The sequence below is a fragment of the Pipistrellus hanaki genome (assembly GCF_964339955.1).
Source record: "Pipistrellus hanaki genome assembly, chromosome: 1".
NCBI classification, from domain to species: domain Eukaryota; kingdom Metazoa; phylum Chordata; class Mammalia; order Chiroptera; family Vespertilionidae; genus Pipistrellus; species Pipistrellus hanaki.
In genome coordinates this window covers 20592024-20616098 of record NC_140503.1, presented here as the reverse complement: position 1 = coordinate 20616098, position 24075 = coordinate 20592024, and the positions used below count along the sequence as shown (strand labels likewise).

General features: G+C 47.7%; 3 protein-coding genes across 25 annotated transcripts in view; 2 read left to right on the top strand and 1 right to left on the bottom strand.

Moving 5' to 3' along the window:
- Positions 1–11662, top strand: part of FLVCR2 (FLVCR choline and putative heme transporter 2) — a 59756-nt gene extending 48094 nt beyond the window's left edge. Inside the window, exons 5-10 of the mRNA XM_084892967.1 lie at positions 922–1025; positions 5067–5177; positions 6244–6349; positions 6473–6584; positions 7100–7155; positions 9786–11662. Of these exons, the coding sequence (XP_084749093.1) occupies positions 922–1025; positions 5067–5177; positions 6244–6349; positions 6473–6584; positions 7100–7155; positions 9786–9887 (591 nt within the window). The 3' untranslated portion in view covers positions 9888–11662. The remainder of the gene's footprint in view (positions 1–921; positions 1026–5066; positions 5178–6243; positions 6350–6472; positions 6585–7099; positions 7156–9785) is intronic.
- Positions 11663–14040: 2378 nt separating this feature from the next.
- Positions 14041–23181, bottom strand: ERG28 (ergosterol biosynthesis 28 homolog). Of its 5 annotated transcripts, none has more exons than XM_084893849.1 (6): positions 23067–23166; positions 22288–22412; positions 20611–20774; positions 17659–17749; positions 14898–15016; positions 14041–14781 (listed from the first exon to the last, which is right to left on the bottom strand). In XM_084893849.1, the coding sequence occupies exons 3-6, from the start codon at positions 20741–20743 to the stop codon at positions 14702–14704; spliced, it is 423 nt and encodes a 140-aa protein (XP_084749975.1). In that variant the 5' UTR covers positions 20744–20774; positions 22288–22412; positions 23067–23166; the 3' UTR covers positions 14041–14701. The 5 variants fall into 5 exon arrangements, with proteins under 5 accessions (XP_084749975.1, XP_084749978.1, XP_084749977.1 ...); XM_084893852.1 differs by having other exon boundaries at positions 22288–22407; positions 23067–23165; XM_084893851.1 differs by lacking the exon at positions 22288–22412 and having other exon boundaries at positions 23067–23181.
- A 386-nt stretch (positions 23182–23567) lies between these two features.
- TTLL5 (tubulin tyrosine ligase like 5) overlaps positions 23568–24075 on the top strand; it is a 233887-nt gene continuing 233379 nt past the window's right edge. For all 19 annotated transcript variants that reach the window (XR_014795749.1, XR_014795750.1, XM_084892419.1 and 16 more), the window contains exon 1: positions 23568–23693. The gene's annotated coding sequence lies outside the window, so the exon portion shown is untranslated. The remainder of the gene's footprint in view (positions 23694–24075) is intronic.

Below are 24075 nucleotides of genomic sequence, written 5' to 3'. Positions count from 1 at the left end.
GACATATGCATAACATGCCACATGACAACAAAGTAAAGATATACATATTTGGAGTCATAGCTGAAATATTTAATTTGTAAAATATGGGCAAAGTTTAATTTTGCACTCTTAGCCACTCAACTGAAAATATTGTTTAAATGCTTCCAGAACCAGTGAGGACTAGCTGCTGGGAATGGAATACTGATTATCCTGGAGTCAGGAATCCCAGGTTTAACCCTTTTGTGAAGGGACCAGGGTCACATTGTTATGGAGGTGGTCGCTGTCGCTAAGTGTTCCGGTTTTGGAGTGTCACAGGTCTGAGTTCAAATCCTAGCTCTGCATTTAATAAATGCCTCATGGCTTGGACTGATAGGTTCATCTCACTGTGCCCCAGTTTATTCACCTGAAAAATGGGGAGTACTGATTCCTAACCTTATGGTGGGGGAATTATGGGAATTAAATGGGAGAATGATGTAAAATCCTTGGCATGGTGCCTGGCTCATAAAAGTAAGGGCTCAAAAACATATAGCTATTATTTTACCATTCCTCTTGGCACGAAGAGCTCAAAGACGCCTAAGTATGGGATATATGTATATACATATTTTAGTTTACCTACCTGTAAATGGGAATAATGATAAACAAGAGAAAAGAGTTGCTGTAAGGATTACATTTTAAGAAATAATCTTCCTCAAAGTGGTTCTAAGGACAGGATTTGGTTCACCCCAGCATCCAGTAGCAGGCACCCGCATCTGGGGTCACATTCTATTGGGAGTATTTTCTCCCCATTGGCAGCCTCTTACAGGGCTGCCCTGATACCTTCTGAGAACTGGCTCTCATGGAGCTCAGTTCCCTGCCTTTGCCCCTTCACCTCGTGGTGACTGTGCTCTCTCTGGGCCTTGTCCTGTCACTGGCTGACCTTTGGGTTGTGGTTTTCTTTCCCAGGGGGAAGAAGTGAATGCTGGAAGAATAGGCCTCACCATCGTCATTGCAGGAATGTTTGGGGCCATGATCTCTGGTATCTGGCTGGATAGGTCCAAAACCTACAAGTAAGTGACTCTTCCTCTCGGACCGCGAATTGGGGGATTCACCTTTGAAATGTCATGTTCATTCAGCAACGCAGCCCCAAAGGTTTCTATGCGGCAACGGAGTGGTCCAGGGGGTGGTTCACAGGGGTCTTCTCTGAGCCTCATTTTCCTCATTTATAAAGCCAGGGAGACAACACCTGCCCCGTGGGGGTCTTAGAGAGATTAGAGGTAAAGGACATGAGGCCGAGCACAGCACCACTTGCCCCGGTATGGCTATGCAAGGGACAGATAGGGGAGAAGTGAAAATGAATGCAGAAAAATGTCAGCAGTTGGAAAATTTGTGGAAACCCCGAAGAGTGGGAATGAGGGGGTGATTCCACTGGCCTGTCCTCGTGGCTCCCTTGGATCCCATGGCCTTAACAATGGTGCCCTGTGCTTACTTTGGTTTGCAGTCCATTATCTTGCAATTGCTTATACTGTACCTCGTTGGTAACTATTGTGATGTGTTTTGGGTCTGGTGCCCAGAGCATTTCTACGAGCCCAGAGTGGTCTTCTGAAGATTTTGGTGTACGTCAGTCAGCCCTGGTTCATCGTTCCTTACAGCAAAAGGTTTCAGGTTCGATTCCCGGTCAAGGCACATACTAGTTGGAGCATGTACGCAATGGATGTTTCTCTTTCTCTAAAATCAGTGAACACATCCTCAGGTGAGGATAAAAGAATAAAGATTTTAGTGTATGTCAAACTAATTCAGGATGCTATTTAAAATACATACTTGTGGACTCCACCGCCATGGATACCAATTCAGTAGGGGAATCTGCATTTGCCTCAATCTGCATTTGTGTCAAATTCCCTCAAATTCAATAAATAGGCTCAGAAAAAAAGACTGAATAAAACAGGCACAGCATCCTTCTCTTCTTACTGCATCTTTTAAAAAATAATATATTTCTATTGATTTCAGAAAGGAAGGGAGAGGGAGAGAGAGATACAAACATCTATGATGAGAGAGAATCATTGATCGGCTGCCTCCTGCATGCCCCCTATTGGAGATCGAGCCCGCAACCCTTGACCGGAATCAAACTTGGGATCCTTCAGTTCGCAGGCCGGCGCTCTATCCACTGAGCCAAACTGGCCAGGGCTATTGCATCTTCCCAGTGCTCTGCATACATTGGGTGCTCAATTAATGCTGGCCAGCAGGGCAGCTGCCAGGGTTGCCTTGTGCTGGGTCAGGGCGGCATTCTGGGCTGCTTTGACAAGGCCTCCAAAGTTCCCAGTGTCTGGAGGCGACAAGACAGTGGCAGACCTGTTTTCTGCCCCACAAACCAACTTCTGGCAGACCAGGTCTCACTGTGGCTATCCTAGTCAAAGGCCAATTGAGGCCATCCCCAATGATGTGGCTGCCTGGCTGAACATGACGAAGGCCTTGGCTTGGCTTAATTAACTGCTGCTGGAGCTTGGCTTCCCACTCTTCTCTGTCATCTGTCAATTGCTTGCTTCAGACACACATGAGAGCAGTGCTTGCTCAGTGGCAGGAGGAGGAGTTGGAATTCCGCTAAGGCTGGAATGTGGGCAGCAGATGATTCAGATGAAAATACAGTGAAAGGCTGGAGAGGACACTTCAGAACCTAGATGCCACCCGTTCCTTTGCATCATTCGATGCCTAGGTCTTGCCGGCAGCGCGAGCCATTCCCTGAACTACTCCCCAGGGAGAAAGGATGAGTGAAAACTGTGATCCAGTCCTTTTGGTGCCGGTCCATTTCTCCCCGAGGCCCTCAGATTAGTCCTGTCCGGTTTGGAGGCTGGAAATGCGGTGGTCAGGTCCGTTTATCTCAGGCTGGGATTACAGATAGTTTTTCTAGACGGATCAGTAGTTTGAGACGAAGCTGTGGTTGAACAAATCTGGTGAAAGATGAGCTGGTGGGGTCAGCGAGAGAGAATGGGGTTCATGAAGTAGCTTCCTGTGGGGTGGGGTGGGTTGGACCAGATGAGGGGAGCAGGGCGGAGGAAGGACAAAGCTCCTCTATGCGCAGCAGCTTTGAAGTGCTGGGTGGGAGGGGCATCCTCCAGAGGCTCTGGCCTAGAGCTTTTCCAAAGCTGCAACCAAGTTGAGTATTCGTATCCTCTGTGCAATAGAGGAAAGAGCGCAGAGTTCCAATCCCAGCTTCGGGTTCAAGTCCCAACTCTGCATTTGTTCAACAGGTTACTTTATTATTTTTTTAAAATAAATCTTTATTGTTCAGATTATTCCTCTTTCCCCCCCCCCACCCCCATAGCTCCCCTCCACCTGATTCCCCACCTCAACCCACGCCCTTACCCCCCGCCACTGTCTTCATCCATAGGTGTAAGATTTTTGTCCGATCAACAGGTTACTTTAGACTAGTAACCGAACTAGCTTGAGCCTCCGTTTTCTCCTCCTCCTTCTCCTCCTCCTCCTCCTCCTCCTCCTCCTCCTTCTTCTAAATATAATTTATTGATTTTTTTACAGAGAGGAAGGGAGAGAGATAGAGAGCTAGAAACATCGATGAGAGAGATACATTGACCAGCTGCCTCCTGCACACCCCCGGGTATCAGAGATGTGCCCGCAACCAAGGTACATGCCCTTGACAAGAATCGAACCTGGGACCCTTGAGTCCGCAGGCCGACGCTCTATCCACTGAGCCAAACCGGTTTTGGCAAGCCTCCATTTTCTTATTTGTGAAAGTAGGGATAGTCATACATGTCTTTAGGGGCTTTTATAATGTTTGAGTGAAATAATAAATGAATGTAAAATGCTTTAGAGAATTCCCTGCACCCAAGAGCTACAGGCATTAGTTTGACATTACCACATAGCATACATCCTCAGATGCCCCCACCAGGTGTCTGGCTTCAGGGGAGATGTGTAAAGGCTTTTAAACTTGCATCGTCTGAGACCTAACATTCAGGGCAGAAGGGAAGAGGTGTATGCAGAGCTGGTCCCCTGCAGTGAGTAGGGCAAGGAGAGGAAAATAGATCTGAGCAGGAGTCAGGCCCCAGCAGAGTCCAGAGTGGGTGCCACGGGAGACGTGTGGGGAGGTGCACAAGCTGGGTGAGCCTGAAACAGACCAGCTCGTTGCTGATGGCCCTTCTGAGGGGACTGACAAGGGGAAATGTGACGGAGTGGGTGGAGGTTTCTCACTTTGGAGTCACACACTTCGTTCAGGGCTGGAGAATGTTCCCTGTTAGTTCCTGCTGTCTGGAGTAAACCAGATTCAGCAGGAAAACCCATGCAAGTGGCAGCAGGAAGATTGTAGAGATGACAGGGAAACTACACTGAGTGACCAGATTATGATGATCTCTGAACTCACAATAATCTGGCCACTCAGTGTATATCCTATAGAATAAAAGGCTAATATGTAAATTGTCCCCTCAACCAGGAGTATGACCAGCAGGCAGGCTGGCCAACCACCCATGTTCTCCTCCCCCTGGCCAGGCTGGTCGGACCACACCCATGCATGAATTTATACACCGGGCCTCTAATATATACTATACACACACACACACACACACACACACACACACACACACGGAGTGACCAGATTATTATGTGTTCAGAGATCATTATAATCTGGCCACTTAGTGTAAAAGTTAGGTCACTTCTCGGCATTGTTGCGGGATCCTGGGTGAAGTAGACATGCAGAATTGAGTGGTTTCTGGGGTGGCACGCTGGTGTTCCTCCTGTTTGTTTGCTTTTGGTGGGGGACGAGGAGAGGAAAGGGCTGTACCCTTCTTGCTGTGGGCAGGAACTGACAAGTCAAAGTGCTCTTTGGTGTTGTTGAGAGGGGTCTGCAGGAGGAGAACACACATGCAGCAAGATGCTTCATACACTCCCGATCTTACCCTTTGTAGCAGTGACCACATACAATTAAATAATTATCTGTGTGATTATGTTCAGTCTCCTATAAGAGCAGATGTTTCAGCACACAGCAGAGGGCTGAACACAGAGCAGGTGCCTGATAGAGACTTGTAGAATGACCGAATGACCGAATGAACAGATGATCCTATTAAAGTCCGAGGTGTATGAGTCAACCTTTTGGTCTCTGCTTGTAGGGAGACAACTCTGGTGGTGTATATCATGACGCTGGTGGGCATGGTGGTGTACACTTTGACCCTGAGCCTCCAGCATCTGTGGATAGTGTTCATCACCGCTGGCACACTGGGGTAAGTTTCACCTCTAACATGTTTAACCAGAAAGCACCATCCCATGGCTCCTAGAGCTGCTGACATCCTAGGATGTAATACGGATCCCTTTGCTGCCTTCTCACTGACCTGTGTGGAGATGTGGAAATGGTGCTCAGAGGACTTATTTGTTTGTTTGTTTTGCACTTCAAAAGGCTGCCTGGGGCTTCCAGACCCACCTGTGCTGTTGGGATGCACTGTATTCTTTACAGACTTGGGAGGTTAGGAAATGTGTAGAGTCTTTTTTAGCTCTGCCTCAGACAATGTGGGTCCTGGAAAGTCTGGATCCTGGTCTCAGTTCCACTGCAGACTCTCTATTCGTCCACAGGCATGTCACTTAGCCACTCTGAGCCCCTGTCTCCTCATGTGTAAATGAAGATAAGTGGCCTGCCTTGTAGAGTTGTTGGAGGATTGAGAGAGATAACAGATGTGAAAGCAGCAAAAAGTGTGGTGCAGGCACGTGTAAGGCATTAAAATTGCAAATTTATAGACCTGTTGTATGAGAAAGCATGCCTTCTGCACAGGGCTCTCTGCTCAGTTTTACCTCCCCATTATTTACTGTGGGCAGTACATGAATGTGTGTGTGTGTGTGTGTGTGTGTGTGTGTGTGTGTGTGTGTGTGAAAGTCAGCTGGTGACTGGTGACTGTGGCGAAATAAGAAGGACTTTGAGCTCATTCCAGGTCCCACAGAGTCATGGAGATGCTGTTCTATATCCAGGGACTTCCCACAGCGTAGAGTCTGTGTATCCATGACACAGAGTCTCTCAGCTGAGGGCTGAGCTCCCCAGGCATCCCACCCTCTGTAAATGCTGACCCTGTCTGCCACTGTGGCTGGATGTAGAAGAAGAGCTTTTGAGTACAAAGCCTACCTATGAGCCTCTTCCTGGCCTGCAGGATCCCTCTTTCCTTAGTATGGCCCTCTAGCAGGTGGCCTGATCATTCAAGGGCCCAGCATGTCTTGATGGGTAGAATCAAGGAGGAAGTGGGCTCTCTGTCCTTCTTGTTATGCAAGTTCTCCATCACCTTGTTTCTGTGGTCTGGCCCTCAGGTTCTTTATGACTGGCTACCTCCCCCTGGGATTTGAGTTTGCCGTGGAGCTGACATACCCAGAATCGGAAGGCATATCGTCTGGCCTCCTCAACGTGTCTGCCCAGGTAGGTCTTATTTGGTGGTGGCCGCATAGCAGTGACTCTTTGTTTCTTGTATTATGGCAGCTCAGCTCTACCGTGGGCTAGTTGGCTGGGCCCTTGGTCCCAGTCATCGTTGTATCTTTCCAGGTATTCGGGATCATTTTCACCGTTTCCCAGGGCCAGATAATCGAAAATTATGGTACCATGATTGGGAACATCTTTCTGTGTGTATTCCTCGCCCTTGGAGCAGGCCTCACTGGTGAGTTGGGGCCTTGGGACAAGATAAGGCTTTGGGTGCTCATGCGCTGAGGCAGTTTGAGATTCAGTGTCTTGACTGACTGTACAGATGAGGAGTATACATTACCTAGACAGGCTGGAGGGAAGGGCTTGTCAGGAAATCTGCTAGGGAGGTAATAACATATTTTGGTGGAATGAGCATGGGCTTTGGAAATAAAAGACCCTTGTTTGAATCCCAGGCTGTGATATTAACCTCCATAGCTGTTTAACCTTAGGCAAGTGGACCAATATCTGGGAGCTTCCATTTGCTAATTTGTAAAATGGGGATTTACAAGTACAAGGCCACTGTCACTGGCTCCAGGCTTTAACAAGGTGGGTGTCAGTGTGCCCCTAGCTCCCTGGAATATCTGATGTAGCTCTGGGATGCCCGTGGGCCTTAGGACAATTAGGGCTCCCACTCTGGGATGGACTTGAACATTAGTCTGCTTGATAACTCTGTGTCTCTGTTGCTCTTCCTTCTCAATCCCATGACCTCAGCATTCATCAAGGCAGATCTACGGAGGCAGAAGGCGAATATGGAATTTCCCGAGAATGTATGTACTGGGAGCTGGCTGGGCTGAAATCTGGGTTGCAGGCTGAGGAAGTGGCAGCATGGGTAGGGGTCAGGGGAGCAGCCTGGTTGGGGGTGGGAGAGCTGACAGATTTCAAGGTGCCTGTGAGACTAGTGCAACTCTCATGAACAGGGATAGCATCCAGTTTCCTCAGTGGCTGCTTCAGCACGGCCTTTCTGCTGCTCTTTCCCAGGCTCCTCTCCAGCTTACCTTCTCTTTCCCTGGTCTCTCTGCTCTGGTACTCAGAGTGTGTCACTGTTATCACAGTCTGCTGAGCAGTACCCACCCCGTGGACCCTGAGCCCAGGGATCAGTAGCTGTAGAGGAATGGCAGGAGCCTGTCATGGCAGTGGCGGCCCCAGGGCAGGGGGCTGTCCCGGTATGTGACAGCCGCTTAGGCAGTGCCATGGGGATCTAAGGACTGGAGCCAGTGGGTAGCCAGTCAGGCCCTAGAAGGATAAGTCAGGAAGCAGGAGCCGATGATGGTGTAAGGAGAGAGAACAAGGATGTGATCTGCAGTAGGAAAGTGTTTCTCCTCTGTTCCCATCAGCTGGGAATCATTTTAACCAAAATGTTAGGTATCAAATCTGAGCCAGGATGAAAGGAATTTCAAATCTGAGCAGTAAAGGCAGGATATTTTTAAACAAAAGAACAAAACAAAAAGAAAACATCCAAAAGTTATTACAGAGGTAATACATGCTCTTTATAGAATAATGAAAAAAAAATACAAAAGTGTACAAAATTTAAAAATCATCCTGTAATACCACCATCCAGAGATAAGATGCTGTAGTTTTTGCATTGACTTATACATGTCCATATCCCCATATAATATATATGTATATATATCCATATGTGTATGTCTGTGTGTATACACACACACACACACACACACACACACACACTTCCATTTTCTCTTGTTGAATATTTAGGCTGTTCCAATATTTCCCTATTCTTGCAACCAGATCCTGTGCATGCGGATCAGGTTTGTCACACAGGGTTGGAGTTGTTGGCTTAGTCTTTCTTTTTGGAGTATTGAAAGTAGCACTGAGTAATAAGAGACAAATCTTGCAATGGTTCTCAACACTCTGTGTCCCTGGATAAGCCACTCTGCATCCCTGGGCCTCACTTGCATTTGGGAAGCTGGCGCTGTAGGAGGTCAGAGTAATGCTGGGCTTGACACCCAAGAAAGCCAGGGCTGTCAAGCATCCCTTCTCTGACGCCTGCCATGGTGGGCAGTGTGAGTGAGACCTGCATGTTAGCACACAAATTCATTATCAGAGCCATGTAAATTCAGGGCACATAGCAGATCTGGCCAGAACTGCTTTTTCTTTTTAATCATATAGTGACATATATCATTTTGATAAAAAGAGACAGAATTTAGGGGATGGAGGTAGGCAGCTGACCTTGACTATGAAAATCTTGGTTTGAGTTTCCATTTTTCTTCTAGTTAAAAGACTGGCTATGCTTCCATCCCCACTAATCTGTGTTTTTGATTGTGATTTCAAGGTGGTGCCTCTGAAGGAGGCAGGTGCGTGTGTACATATGTGCACACGTGCGTGTGCCAGAGACTGCCTGAATGACTTAAGCTGCCTGAATAAAGGCTTTTTCTGACTGAGGCTGACCCAGAGCCAAAAGTTAGTGAGACTGAGAATGGGAAGGTTGGATTTACACAGCTGTTGCCATTATCATGGACTGTCCCTGAGACACTCCCTGGGGAAGCACCATGAGTCTGATTGACAGGACTCTAGCTTGGCCCTGCACACACTTCCCCAGCCCCTAAGTGGTGCCATGCTGTGCCCAAGGCCTTCTCCCTAACTAGATGAACCCTTGAGCTAAGAAGCAAAGCACTTCTTGAAAGAGCAAATTCCCAAGGTGGCGGTATGCACCAAGTGTCCCCACTGGATAATTTCCAGGCTGTATTTAATGCCAAACCCACCTCACAAGTGTGACCCAGAAGACTCCTCTAATCCTGCACACTCTCTCACTAAGAAAGCCAAAGCCAGATCAACTCAAAGCCTCTTTTTCTGTGCACGAAGCATATATACTTATTTTTAGTCATTGAGTTTTCCTATGCAATTATACATCCTGCTTGTATAAACATTTTTGTTGTTGTTGTATTCATTCCATGCACATTGTAATACTATTCTTCGTCCTGGGGGCTGCCTCCAAATGGGCATAGTTAGGAATTCGGGAGTTGCAGACGTGGCACTTGGGCAGCTGGTGGATGGTCAGTGCCTGGATGTTTAGAAGGGAGCAGGAAGGGGCAGCACTGGCACTTGGAAGGGGATGGTTTGTGGTGACTGTGGCATCGCAGAAAGTTGGCCTTTTGGTTTTTCCAAGGTCATGCCATCACATGACCTTGTGATGGCATGCGTGCGTGCGTTTGTGCATGTATGTGTGTGCTTGTGTGTGTGTGTGTGTGTGTGTGTGTTTAGGGAGCTCAGGAGCCAGGGGCTGGCACTTCTTTCCTTGTTCCCTTTGTTCCCTCATGAATATGCCTCTGGCTCCTGTTTTCCCCACTGACTATAGAATCCCTGCCAGGCAGTAGCTCCGGCCAGCGGGGAGCCCTGTGCTTCTTCACCCTAAGGGCTGCCTGCTTGTTTTGCCTTGTAGAAACTCCAGGAGGAGGAGGAAAAGGAAAAGGTGGAGAACGTGGTGAAAGCGGACAATGTCACCAGCAAAGCACCCACCATTTTGTCTGAGGAGCATCTCTGAGACGAGAAGGGGGTGGCAACTCAGGGAACACGGACACCCCACCTCTTCCGTCAGCACCGCTCACTGCCAGCACCGGGGTCTTCACAGGGGCAGCTTGTGGAGGGAACCGGCTGGAACATTGGTGGCTTGGACGGCGGTGCCTAGCTTCTGGAACCCATTTAAGAGCCTGCACGGTCTAGTTGGGGGAAATCGCACCTTTCACCAAATGCAGATTGGATCCCCGCCCCTCCCCTTGCAGGTTCCGGGAGCTGGTGTTGGGAGAGGCTGGCCAGGCGTGGAGTCAGCCCTGGCTTTGCGCCTTGCCTTCCCTCTTCACCTCCATCCCTCATGGGGAAAGCCTGCAAAATTATCGTGGAAAGAAAGCTTATTCCGGATATTAACTTTTTCTAGTGTCTGAAGACCCAATTCTAAGGAGTGGAGGTTGCGCTGGATGAGGGTCCTTCTTGGGTCATTGGACTTGACGGCTAACGTTCCGTGGGAGAGAAAGCACCATCGGGCCAAACCCTCGGGTCCTCTTTTCTCCTGGCCTAAGGTTGGGGGCTATCTCCGAACCCTCTTTCTTAAGAGCTGATCAAACCAAATATCAATAAACCCGAGAAAGACTTTGTTGTAGCCTTGAAGGAGAAACTGATTTGGGAAAGGTAGCCACCCGGGTGTGTGAGGGTGCTGGGGGCTCCCTGCTGAGCGGGTTTGTGAAGGCCTGTATGTAGGAACTCAGGGAAGCTCCATTAGGGAATGGGGAGGTTCTTTTCTACAAAATCAGCCCTTGCCCAGAGATTCTGCGTGACATTGTCACCTCTGATGCCTTCATAGGGGCACTGCCTGGAGGAACTAGGTGCTTGCTTTCTCTGTAGAGAGGGGATACCAGTCATTGTCCTATAACCTTTACTGAAAACGAACCTCGATCCCTTCCATGCTGAGAAATCCAAAGCTGCGTCTGAGATGAGAGGAAATGTGGCCTTTGAAATGGGAATCACATCTGCTGAATTAAGCGTATCCCCGCTTTGGTGGGGGCAGTATTTGCACACCCACCCCCTTCTAGCACTAACCTTTTATCAGACGTTCCAGATTTTAGGGGACTCCCTTGAAGCCAACCCAAGCTGACCCCCTCCCCTGCTGAACCTGCTCTCTGGCTCTCCGCATAGGCTTGGGTGGGTAGCATCTCCTGAAAAGAAGACATTTTGGTAATTGCGCCTGGTCACTGAGCAGCGGCAGTCAGGACCACTGTGCTGGTTTGCTGTGGCTACTGCCCTGGACACAGCATGTCAGAGCAGCCTGTGCTGGCAGCAGATCTGGGTGCTGGGCCACTGCCAGAGAAGCTGGGGTGTGTGTGTACAGACACTGGATGTGATAAAAGAGGTTCACACTGCAGGTCGGGGGACTGAGTGAGGGTGGAGAGAATGCCTTACATTTTTTTTTTTTAAAGAGAGATGTTTTCATTAATATTTTAGAAACAGAAACATCGATGTGAGAAATATCAATTGTTTGCCTCCCGCAGTGCCCCGACCAGGGATCAAACCCCCAAAACCTAGGTGTGGGCCCTGATGGGGAATTGAACCCGCCACCTTTTGGTCTACGGGTCGACATTCCAATTGAGCAATCGGGCCAGCGCAGTATGCCTTACTTTTCGACAAGGAGAAAGGTGTTTACTCTTCATCCTCTCAAAATGTATTAACGAAAGGTTTACCAAATTCTTTGCTTTGTTTTAAAACATAATTTGCATTTTTCTATTTGTAAATCAGATGTTGTAAAGCAATAAAAGAGTTCCCAAGTGGTCTGCCGTGTCATTTGATGGGGCAGAGGTGGGTTTCTGGTAGTCCCTCTGAGGTCATTGCACATTTCTGAGGGCTGGAGGGTGTGGTGGGGGCGTTGGGGCCAGGGGAGCAGCTCCTGTGGCCTCCCGTAGAAGTGGTCCTCTGTTTGCAGAGGTGTTACCATCCCGGTGGGTTACTTTTTAAAGATGAGGCCCTAAAGGTTACTGTCTGCCTTGGTGGGAAACGGCCAGTCAACGTCCAACGCATGACCCTGACCGCTGTCTGTGCTGAGTACACATGAAGGTTCAGCCTAGTGTGAGGACTGATGAGAGAGCCCACTGTTGTTTTTGGCTCTGCCTCAGAGGGTGGCTGGTGTTTGTTTTACAGTCACCCCGCGCTCTAGCCAGAGGCCACAGTTCCGGCATCCGCAGTTCTGATTTTCCTTCTGAACTGTCCTTCTTACTGCCACTCCTCCCTTCCCAGCCGTGTTCACCTGGTCTGTTACTTGGGTGTGCTGCGATCAGTTTTTCATACATGTCTCACCTAGAGAGTTACACTGTGCCTGAGGCATTCTGGTACCATCTCTGTTATCAATTCTACTTTAAATCACATAGGAGCTAAGTCGGGGCTGGCTGTTAAAGAAACCTAATAGTCATAGTGTCTGCTAAATACTGCACATCATCTCTTTTCTTTTTTTAAAAAAAAATATATTTTTATTGATTTCAGAGAGGAAGGGAGGAGAGAAACATCAATAATGAGAATCATGGATCAGCTGCCTCCTGTCTACCCCACACTGGAGATCTAGCCCATAACCTGGGCAAGTGCTCTGATTAGGAATTGAACCATGACTTCCTGGTTCATAAGTAGAGGCTCAACCACTGAGCCACACATCATCTCTTTAGATCCTTTGGGATCTTTATCTGGAATCATATTTCTATGACACATGCCTAGAGGATGCAAATCGTATGTTTTCATTCACTCCTTAGGTGGGATCCATGTGTATCTCCACTCAAATGTTAACTCTGTAAGATCATTGCTTTTCTTTCTGCTTCCTTACAGTAGTTAGTAAGGGAAAGACAGTTCTTAGCAACTGAGCTGTTTTTCTAGATGTGTAGTATTGTGGACATGCAACCATTTTTTGGGCACCATAAAGGAAGCCAGCCTGAGGATGAAGCCAACACAGGTAGGCAGAGCCAAAAGAATCACGGAGAAATGGAGCCGAATCCTGATCAGACTTCCTAAAGTTTATAATCTCCTTCACTTTACAGTTTTGTTAGCCAATGTTATCTTTGTTGTTTAAGCTAGTTTAAGGTAGATTTCGTTCCTTTCACTTGGCCTTAATTGATAGAGAATTTCCAATGCATTAAGTGTCAACTTCAAGCTACCTGTCACCCCAAGTCTCCTGCCTGCCTCTCTGTTTTTTGTTTTGTTAATCCTCACCCGAAGATATTTTTCCATTGATTCTATCCCCCCCCCCTTTTTTTTTTAAAGAAAGAATGGAAGGGAATGGGACTGAGAAACATCTGTGAGAGAAATATTGATTGCTTGCCTCTTGCATGCACTCCAACTGGGGCTGGGGATCAAACCTGCAACCAAGGTACGTGCCCTTGACTGGAATCGAACCCATGGTGCTCTAACCACTGAGCTAACGACTAGGGCCATAATATACCTTAAGACACATGATATCTAGACATTCAAGTCTCAACTAAAATCTTACCTCTTCTGGTGATGTAAGTTATGCACTTTCCTCCCCTTCTTGGTTACAATATTTTTCAGAATTCTTATCACTGTCTGAAGCTGTTGTTTCACTTGTTGGTTTTTTTTGTTGTTGTCTATTTCCTTGGCTACCGTGTGAGGACCACCATGGGAGTGAAGTCTTTACCCAGGTCATTCATTTCTTTCCCAAGTATCTTGCATGGAGTACGTGTTCAAGAAATACTTGTTGAAATAATGAATGGGCCTTGAGTCTACAAGCTGTGGGAGGGCCCAGCCAGTGTGGAGCCCTCGGGTTGTTTGAGGATGCCGTCCGCTCCAGTGCATAATCTTTGGGCGCCAGTGTTCTCCTTTCCTCGTCATGCAGCTGTTTCTTCTCTGCTGCCTGGTTCTGTATTTTGCCTATGCTTTCTCAACAACCTTTTTCTTCCTTAGGAAGAAAACAAGAAAGGGGCCTGACTGTTCTGTTGTGAACTCAGAATCTTGAAGGTGGGACAGGAGGGGAGGAAGATCTGACTTGAAGGAGCTGGAGGCAGCCTGGTGTGCCTGGGTTTTGAGCTGTCCCCCTCACTCCGTGTACTTGATTAGTAGAAAGTATGATTCTCTACGTGAGGGCCCAGAGGAGGGCGGGAGTGCCCATGGCTTAAGGGGGGGGGGGTGTCAAAGTACAAGGACTGATAGGAGCAGAGGGTTTTTCTGTTTATTACAAAATTCGTTACACAAATACAGCTGACCAGAAGGTCTAAAAACAGCCCAGACTCTTCCCACTCTAATCCACCCATAGACACAAGGACATAAGCCATGCTCACTCACAGGGGAGCCCTTCGTAGGAGAACTGCCCGTCCCTCAGATGATTTGGAGTCTTGGGTCCAGCGGCAGAGAGGAGCCCAGCGTGCGGGGACAGCCCCTTGAAGCAGCCCTTGGCGGCTGCTCTGGGCGAGGCAGCGGCTTTTAGTTTCATGGTCCACTTGTTCCCACCACACAAGTCAAATCAAGGAATGGAAATACAACGAGAAAAGCAGGAGGCTGGAAAAGCGATCCTCAGAGAGGCTGCGAGTGGGAGGGGCACAGTGGGCTGAGGTGCAGGCAATGTTCGTTCTGGATGGAAGTACAGAGGGGTCACTGTTAAATGATTCATACATGTTCATACATGTTCTATACTTTCCTGTATGCATGTTAGAGCTTTAAAAAGTTTAAATGTAACAAAAGCAAACAAAACGTAAAAGGCTAGAAGTGGAGAAAGGGGGTTGGTGATGGAGCAAAAAAGAAGAAATTAAAGCGCAGAGAGGATGAAGGGAGAAGACAGCAAGGATGGAAGATGAAGTCTTGGAGGTGGTACTGTTGGCATCAGTTTCTCTTCTTCTGTCTGGATACGGGTTCTACTTCTAGATACCGGAGCCCGAAGAGCATCCCTAGGATCGAGAAACCTTAAATACAGAGAGAACATTATGGCTGACGTAAGCACAGTGCTCTCTCATACCCCTGGCATGTCTGCGGGGCTGGGACAGGTCCTGTGGGAAGTCTAGGGTGGTTGCATGCTTACTTGCCACCATCAGGGGGGCCAGGACGCCGACTGTGGGAGCCGCGGTCCCGTACACAAACAGCTCCGAGAGGAAGTGCCCCAGGGCGAGGAGGAAGGTCCAGAGCGTGATGTGGTAGAGCCTAGGAAGGTACAGACAGAAATAGAAACGGAAGGACTGCTTGTTCTGTGCAGAGGAAAAGTGGTGACCAGGCCCGCTGCACGCAAATGAAAACCCAGGAAGGGACTATGGCTAAAGGCAAAGGAGACTTGGTCCTGAGAAAGGCCTGGCCTGCTTGCTCACACCCATTCTCTACGTGGGAAAATGGAAGGTTTTAACTGCTAATCAGAGAGAATGGTCCAGGCATCCAGGGCAGATCTCCAAGTTCTAGCAAGGTGGTATGCCAGCTACAGCAAAGCAGGGTCTGCATTCTGGCAAGCCCAGGCAGGGGAGGCAATTTTGGGTCAGCCATGCTTCCATATTCCACTTCCTCAAATGGGCTCGACTCTGTCATCCCAGCTCACGTGGCCTGTGTTTGGCCAGGGGCTGGGCTCATGATGGGGGGAGCCACAGAACGAAGAGCCCGAATGGGGGATGAACAGCAAGGACCTCAGGGGGCTTTGAGGGGCTCCTCTAACATGGGCTGGTTATTTTGTCTCAGCTTGGGAAAATGGTCAGATGAAGGGCCCGGTGACCACCTCATGGGAAGAGAACTTGTTCCACAGCTTTGGCCAAAAGGTGGGGGAGAGGTAGGTTACAGGATGCTCCACCATCTGGATGCTCCACCATCTGGATTGCTGATACCTTTTTTAACTATGGAATTTTTAAAATTATGAAACCTCTAAACATATATATAAAAAAAACTATAGATAATATACTACAGCCCCTAATCAACCAGTACCCTGCTCTATCAACTGAGCATTTTGACATTTTTCTTTGCCTCAGATACTTTTTAAAAAAGAAATAAAATAGTAGTTATCAGTTAAAACATTGTGTGTACCATTTCCCCATCTGACCCCATTCTCCTGCCTACCCTCTCCCCAGAAGGAACCAATATCTTACATATGATGTTTATCCTCCCATGTCTTAATACACATAGTAAACATGTACATATACGAGTGGACTTGGAGTTTCCAGTGAGCGAGGGAAGAGAATCAGAGTGCCCTTCAGAAGCACACAGACAGAAGTCCCAGGAGAACAAAAGGTTGGAAGCACAGGCCGGCACCTGCAGCCATCCTGATTGGGAGAAGGGGGAATGGATGGGTAATAGAGGTGAAGGTAAGTCTGAGGTGTTTTTGCTCATTCCAAAAGCATAGCAAGCAAAAGGTGTTACCCCTAATACCTATCAGCAATCCTTCATGGTAAAGGTCTTTTAAAATGATTATTCAACCTTCACTCCCTCCCAGTCACTCTGAGAGGTAGAACAGAAATACTAGTCTCGTTTTATACGTGAAGAGAGCGAGATGGTACACAATGAACTCTCTGCTACAAAGCTAGTTACTAATAGAACTGAGACCAGAGCTTACTTTCTTGTTTTCATTCTCAGGCCCCAGGCAGTTTCCAAAAATACATGCAAATCTAGAACGAGTAAACCACAGTTTCAAGTTAAAAAAAAAGTTAAAAATGAAGTTGGTGAGATCGCAGGGCTAAGAGCCCTGCTTCAAATCCCACTTGTGTCAGTCTTCCTCAGATTAAATTAATTGGGTGTCTAATATGCAGATCTGCAAAAGCAGGAATGAAAATCACTACCTCTCCAGCTGCAAGGAGGAAACTTAGCCAAGGTCACATAGATGAAAACTCCAGGCAAAATAAGATAAATACCATTCCATCCTCTCTTCCCCAGAGGCGGAGGGTCTGGATCAGAGAGAAAAAGATTTTAATGTTGCCCTAGCCGGTTTGGCTCAGTGGAAAGAGCGTCAGCCTGGGGACTCAAGGGTCCCAGGTTTGATTCCGATCAAGGGCATGTACCTTGGTTGAGGGAACATACCCAATAGGGAGTGTGCAGGAGGCAGCTGATCGATGTTTCTCTCTTGATGTTTCTAACTCTCTTTTCCTCTCCCTTCCTCTCTGTAAAAAATAAATAAAATATATTTTAAGAAAAAGAAAAAGATTTCAGTGTCAAGTTGGAGTTTTGGTGCCTCACCCACTGACCTGAGCAAACTTTTCCACCTTCATGTGGTGATGACTGCTGGTGGGAACAAGGCTCGAGCCCCCTCCAGTGGCCAGCACTGGCTACAGCACTCTAGACAAGAGGCTAGGATTGTCTGCAATTGTTCCACGCTAGCCTATCTGAGTATCTCAAGAGGCAGAACACCGAGGAGTCCTGGGTTCTCTTCCACCCTCCTCTGCAAAAGCATATAACAGTTTGCTTGTGGGTTCCTTTTTCCATGGACTGTGAGTTCTGTGCAATCCTGCTCAAGGAGGCATGTGAGAATATGGTATGTGTGGGCGGCTGCTCTAAAAAGACCGCCACACTACTGTACTTTAGTAGAAGAAAGGCTGATTCTTCAGTAAAGAAGTAGGGGCATTGATGCAGGCCACCGGATCATGGCACGGACAATTTAGCTATGTCAGTTCAAAAGAATTTTCAAAGCTTAAAGACTTGTTAGGCCTTTTATGTTTTCTAGGCCTGGAAGGAACGGAACCTATTAACCTTTTATTATCATCCACATTCTAGGCGAACGTATCAAAACTAACAGGTCTCCAAGGGGAGGACCACAGTGGGCATGTGTAGCACCTGAGTTCGAACAAAAGGATGCTAATGCTCTTCCTCCCCTTACATACGTTTTGTTGTGAATGTCGATGGCACAGAGGCATCGGATCACTGAGGAGAGCAGCGTCCAGATCCCAAAGGTCCGAGCTTGGAGGCCATTCACTGTGTAGCAGAAAAAAGCAAGAGTGTTGAGAGAGAAAAAGAAAAAGGTTAGGATGCCTTCCAAACTCTTCCTACTTCACTGGTAGTTCATGAGAGGCAGGGAGCTGAGCTGAGCTCCCATTGGCTGGGCAAAGTGGAGGCTCTGGTGCCACACTTGGGCACTAGGAGGAATGGAAGGAATTCCAGAATGAGAACTGCTCAGCTCCTCTTCCAATATCTATAGCTGGGCAGGAACTTCCAAGAGTGGAAATCCAACAAAGAGCCCACGTGGGCAAATAACTCCTGGATGTAATGGTTTATACCTCTGCCCTAGAAACCGGTCTGGTGTTGGTGAAGCCCAGTGAGTCTGAATCAGGACAGGTTTGGGGGAATGCTGCAGAGTGGCCTGGTCATACAAGGTGCCTGGGAGGTCAGCAGACTTTTAAGGCTGGTGTAGGAGAGAACTCAGAAATAATGGCGCCTACTTAGATGGCTACATCTGGTTTTTCAGAGTCTCTAGGTCTTCTCTGAATCCAGATCTGTATTATTTGAACAAAGCCCAAACCAGGCTGGATTCCTGGACACATGATAGGGGGACAAAGCACTGTTTCCTTAGTGTTTGCCAAGGCCAACCTAGTGCTCTTGGTAGCTTTGTTCTGACACTGCTGTATTAAATATCTCGTCCTGAAAGTATGGATCATATTCCACCACAACAGTGGTTCTGGACACTGGATATTTATCAGGATCAACTGAAAAAGTTTTATACAATGACCAAGACCTGGGTACCAGACCAATGAAATCATACTCTCTGGAGGTGGGCCTTGGGCAAAGTGGTTTCTAAAACCCCCTCCCTCGGTGATTATAATGCACAGCCATTGATCTGAGGCATTCAGTGGTTGGAATGCAAAAATAGTGACAGCAAAGACACTTCTTTGCCCATCTATTAAGCAAGAGAAATTTCAAGGGACAAGACTGAAAAATGAAGGGTCTATTCATGTTTACTTGGGCTTTTAGGATTTTCCAGCCTTTGGAAAACCAGACAGTGATTCTGATTTCACAGTCCCGAAGACCTTTGGATGGTAAGTAGTAAGGTGAACAAAAATTCCATATGCCGACCAAATACCCAGCAGTTAGCCCCAGTGGGCTACATTCTTTTGAACACCTTGACAGATAAAAAGACTGAAGAATTAGTGAGCTACGAAAGGAAAATATTTCACCAACCTTAAGCAGATTAGGCATCAGGTGAAATTCTAACACAGTACTGATATGATCAGCATAGTACAAGACAGCCCCCAGATCATCATGAGGAGGTGGCAGTCTCTACTTCTGGGCTGGACACAGATAGACACATGCATGTGAAGATGCACGCACACACATGTGCTCACACACACACATACTCTTGCTCAGCTCTATGCCCTTCAACAAGTCACATGATCCATGGGCCTCTCTATCTCAACTTCAAAGGGCTAGAACAGATAACCTCAAAAATCCTGTTAATCTATACAGGATACCTAGACCATTGGAAGGCAGCATTTGAGGGTGAAAAAGGTGAATTTTCTTGCCCCCCCTTCCAGATTCTTTACTCCTATCATGTTTCCCCGAAAATAAGACATCCGTCGAAAATAAAACCTAGCGCATGGAAAGATAAGACATCCCCTGAAAATAAGACATAGCGCAACTTTGGGAGAAAAATTAATATAAGACACTGTCTAATTTTCGGGGAAACAGGGTAGTATATTTGAGCTTTGTTCAAAATGAGCCTTAGCCTAATTAGGTTCACTTTATCCCCAGATGTTGCGGAACAATGAGCTAGGTCAGAGCCTGAATCTGGGTTAGCTATAAATGTGACAGAGAATTGTCAGCTGCTGTGAAACCGTGCCTCAGCTCCAACTATCCCACACATCAATGCAAGGAAGGGCAAGCAGCAATGTGAAAACACTCTCAGCAAAGAGGCTCTGGAAACTGGGCCTTCTGAAGTTTCATTTTGGAGACAAACCTGAATGGGTTTGGTCTGTGTTCTCAGGGACTATGTCACAGTTGGGGAAAACCATGGACTAGTTACTCTCTGTCTGCAACATGGAATGTAACCATGTGTGTATCATGATGTGATTTCCGAAGACAGCTGCGATAACATGCAAACACTCTTTATGGCTTCCTAGTGGGGCATCAGAGAGTCACCAAGTAACCCTATTTCCTCATTTGCCTCTTGCATGCCCCTTACCAGGGATTGAGCCTGCAACCCAGGCATGTGCCCTTACTCGGAATCGAACCAGCAATCCTTTGGGGCATGGGACGATGCCCAGCCAACTGAGCCACACTGACCAGGATGGCCGTGTAATGCTTTTTTACAGACGGCACGGGCCATGTAAAATGAATGAAAAGGTATTCAGAGAAGCTTTGAGGGGGAAAATGGGCCAAGTGCTATTCACAAAGTTTATTACTCCAGTGATTATTAAAGGCTACTAGTATATAGGCAGCATCAGAATCAACTAGTAGTTATTAAAAAATAGATCCCTAGACTCCACCCAGATTTGGAGAGGGACATGGCACCTGCGCTTTGTTTGTAAGTTTCCTAGTAAGTTACTCTTTTTTAAAAAAAAATGTTTTATTGAGTTTTTACAGAGGAAGAGAGAGGGATAGAAAGCTAGAAACATCAATGAAAGAGAAACATCTATCAGCTGCCTCTTGCACACCCCTCACTGGGAATGTGCCCGCAACCAAGGTACATGCCCTTGACCGGAATCGAACTCAGGACCCTTCAGTCCGCAGGCCCGCGGCACTAACCACTGAGCCAAACCTGTCTCGGCTTAGTAAGTTATTCTGATGTGCAGCCTAGTCTGGGAATCACAATGTACAAAAGATGCAGTTCTTTGGCTTCTTACCCAGGTGTGGCTTGCCGGTGTAGAGCTTTTCATAGAGAAAGGTGTGGTCTCGGAAGCTCTGAAGCGTGTTCCCCATGGCTATGATGGACACCATCACCAACCAGCTTCGTAACACATTCAGGAAACGGCTCATGGCTCCCTCAAATCTGAGAGGGCTTCTTGCCCTGGAAACAAAGGCAAAGGATGTGAGACAACAGATGGTTCATCTCCTATAACCATGAGCTCTCTCACCCCTGGGTCCCTCTCCTAAGGGCTGTACTAAGCTTATTTGGTCACTTATTGATCACATAAATTCCTCAGCAAGCCCCCTAAGCCAGTGGTTGGCAAACTGCAGCTCGAGACCACTGGCACTAGACTAAATGTTACCACGCAGTTGGAAGCTGTGAGGATTAGGCAATTGTGGCAAAATGTGTGCAAAGAGGTAAATATTAGTACCTGACAGTAGTTGGCAAACTCATTAGTCAACAAAGCGGCAAATGGCAGCTCTCGAGCCAAAAGTGGCTTGAGAGCCGTGGCTTGCCAATCACTGCCCTAAACTCATCCTCCCTCATATATTAATCACCTTAATATACTACTCATGGAATTAGCACTCTGCCTTTCAATATTTTCCCTAAACCAAAATGTGCTGACCTTTACCCAGAGTGAAAAAGGCTAAATAATGCAGTAGGCAGAAATGACAAACCCAGTGGAAAAATTGGAGATTAAGAAAAAAAAGGAGCAGAAGAGGAGGTGTACAAATATTACTATAAAGTTAACAACATGGATTTACGTATAAGGCTTACAGAAATTGGTCTCAATATTTAGTCATACTAATAGTGATGAATCAACAGTATACTTTCCAATACATGGTACAGTAGTTATCTTTGACTTGAGTAATTTCTCTAAAATATTACCCTACATCAGAACACTTTTCTCTTGGCTCAATCAGTCCTCTTCTAGCATTACTTCTAGGCTGGTTCTTCATGTCATTTCTTCACAATGCAAGTGGCTAAAAGGTAATTAGAAATCTAACAGATACCTGCCTGGCTACTGATGACAGATCCTTCCAAGCGCATAGAAGCTTTCCACATTTCAGTGGAACCAATTGTGAGGGCAATATTTACATCCTCAGGATTTCTCTAATCTGGTTCTGAGGTATACCATAAACAGAAGAACAACCTAAAAGTTAAAAATAAACTGCTGAGACTTGAGAACTAGTAAGAAATTACATGAAGGAAACACAATGTCGGCATTGGGTTGCAGGAGAAATTATAGTAGCTAAGTTACTGGGCACTTGAATGTGCCATGCACCGTGACAAGCACTTAACATATATTGTAGACATTATTAATATTTCCATTTTACAGATGAGGGTTGGCACAGAGGGGTTAAGTGATTTGCTTGAAGTTTTACTGCTAATATATGGCCAAGCTGAGATACGAAGCATGGTCTGTTTCGTATCTACACTGCAATACTGCCTCAATTGTTTGAGAATATTTTGACGAAGTTTCCATGCTTGAGGAAGACAAGCATAGCATCCCCACTGTGTCTTGAAGTTGTACAGAAAAATAACATTAGATTATGCACTTAAAAAAAAAAAAAGCTTAGATTAACCCTTGCTGAGCATTGATTCTAATGAGCTTGACTTAAATAAAACCCATGTAGATAAAGAATTTAATAATGGAATGATTTCTTCCCACCTTCATTATGGTTTTTTGGCCCACGGTTTATCTGCTGTCAGGTTAACTTCTTGGGCTTGAAGTGGTGACAAACTATCAGGCTTCCTTTGTCACTCTGGCAGTAAAAGTTTCAGTATGGTCCTACACTACCCAGATGAAACAGACAGTAAAGTCAGCCATGGCTCAAGACAGTGTGCAGCATCAAGAAACAACAAGAACAAAAAATCTAGAGAGGAAGGATGAATGGAGGAATCCCCCAGGGAAAGGCGGATCACACTGTGGGCTTTGTCCAAATCTAGAGAGAATATGGTTCTACGAATATCACAAGCAGTTAGTTACATCCTGGGCCAAGATTTCCTCGACCCCTACCCCACCCCCATCCTCCTTCCTATTTTCTTACCCTCCCTCAATAGGAGACTCTTCTAAGGGTCAGAAAAGCTGCATGGATGACCCCCTCATTTTGACAACGAATGCCTTTCATTTCACCGAAGCTCTTAGACATTCCAACAGTTAGCTGATGAGGGGAGAGCCTGAGCATTCTTCTGAACTGCTCCCCCACTCCCTCGACCCATTTTCCTAAAGCTTGGGGCCTACAAAGTATCCAACACCGATTCTCAGATTTTGCCCAGGCAGGTGTGGTGGTGAAACCTGAGTCAGAAGAGAGGCGTTCCTATCCTGTCCCTACCATTTAGTAGCTGTGTGACCCTGGACAAATCATTTACATTTTACAGCCGAGATTTCCTCACATGCGAATTGGAGATTTAAAAAAAAAAAAATACTATCTCAAGGAATATTCTCACCTGGCGTCTGGACCCCAGCCAGCAGCAGCAGCTACAGCAGCAAAGATGCAACCCCGAAAAAGCTGCAGCCTGGAGTCCACCCGAATCACTTGTCCCCGCCCCCGCCCTCACCCGGCTCCAGGATTGGGCCACTTCTGTCATTCCTCGCTCTGATTGGCTGTTTCGGTTCTGCTCAAGCAGGAGATGGGGCGTGAACCCCTTTGCTGCCAATCAGCGGTAGCCACTGCCCAGGTGTCCGCAGGGGTACACCGCCCACCCCGCGAAAACCACCCGCCTGCGGAGCGTGGCGGAAGAGCTCCGGCCTCGGATTCAACCCGGTTGGGGCGGGCGGAGGGGAGAAACTGGGGGAAAAGAAGTCGAGATTCTCCCGCTGCTGAGAGTGGTCTCCGAGCCCGCGCTGCGCGGGGGGTGACGACATCCGTCGGCGCCCGCAGCCCGGAGCGTTGTGGGCGCCGGGTGGCGGGCGCATGCGCAGTGGCCCCGAGCGGGCGGTTGCTGGTTGGTTGTTGTAGTAACCGGGGAAGCAGCCGTCCGCGGCCGCCGTGAGCCGGGCTGGGAAGGAGGAGGGAGGTAGGCGCAGAGCGCGCTCCCCGCCGGCCCGCCCCGAGCCATGGGAAGATGAGACAGGTAAACGCCTGCGCTTGGCGCGCTCCCCCACCCGAGGGAGGTGCGCTCCCGGGTCTGGGCGGGCGCCGTCCGCTGCATTTCCCGCTCCGAGTCCGGGGGCTGCGGTAGGTTTCCGGGCGCGCTGGGCTGAGGCGCTGCGGCGGAGCTGCCCGCGTCCTTCCCGCGGGGGCGCATCGGCGGACCTGCCCGGCATTGGGGTGAGCCAGACAGGGGTCGGGCTGAGAGGCTGATCCCTTTAGCTGCTGGGCGAGTGTCCTTCACCTAATTGCGAACGCCCTGTCCGGTCTCTCCCCGCTCTGCAGGCAGCCTGGTACAGACAGTTTTAATGGAAAGGAGTGCCAACGTTTGGGGAAGATGGAGAACATCCCATTGGGGATCCTCG

Excerpts from the sequence above, each read along its gene's own strand:
- ERG28 (XM_084893851.1), bottom strand. The coding sequence starts at position 20,743 with ATGAGCCGTTTCCTGAATGTGTTACGAAGCTGGTTGGTGATGGTGTCC. Across the intron at positions 17,750-20,610 it reads CACCGGCAAGCCACACCTGG|TGAATGGCCTCCAAGCTCGG; the intron begins GTAAGAAGCCAA and ends TCTGCTACACAG. Across the intron at positions 14,782-14,897 it reads GGCCCCCCTGATGGTGGCAA|GTTTCTCGATCCTAGGGATG; the intron begins GTAAGCATGCAA and ends TCTGTATTTAAG.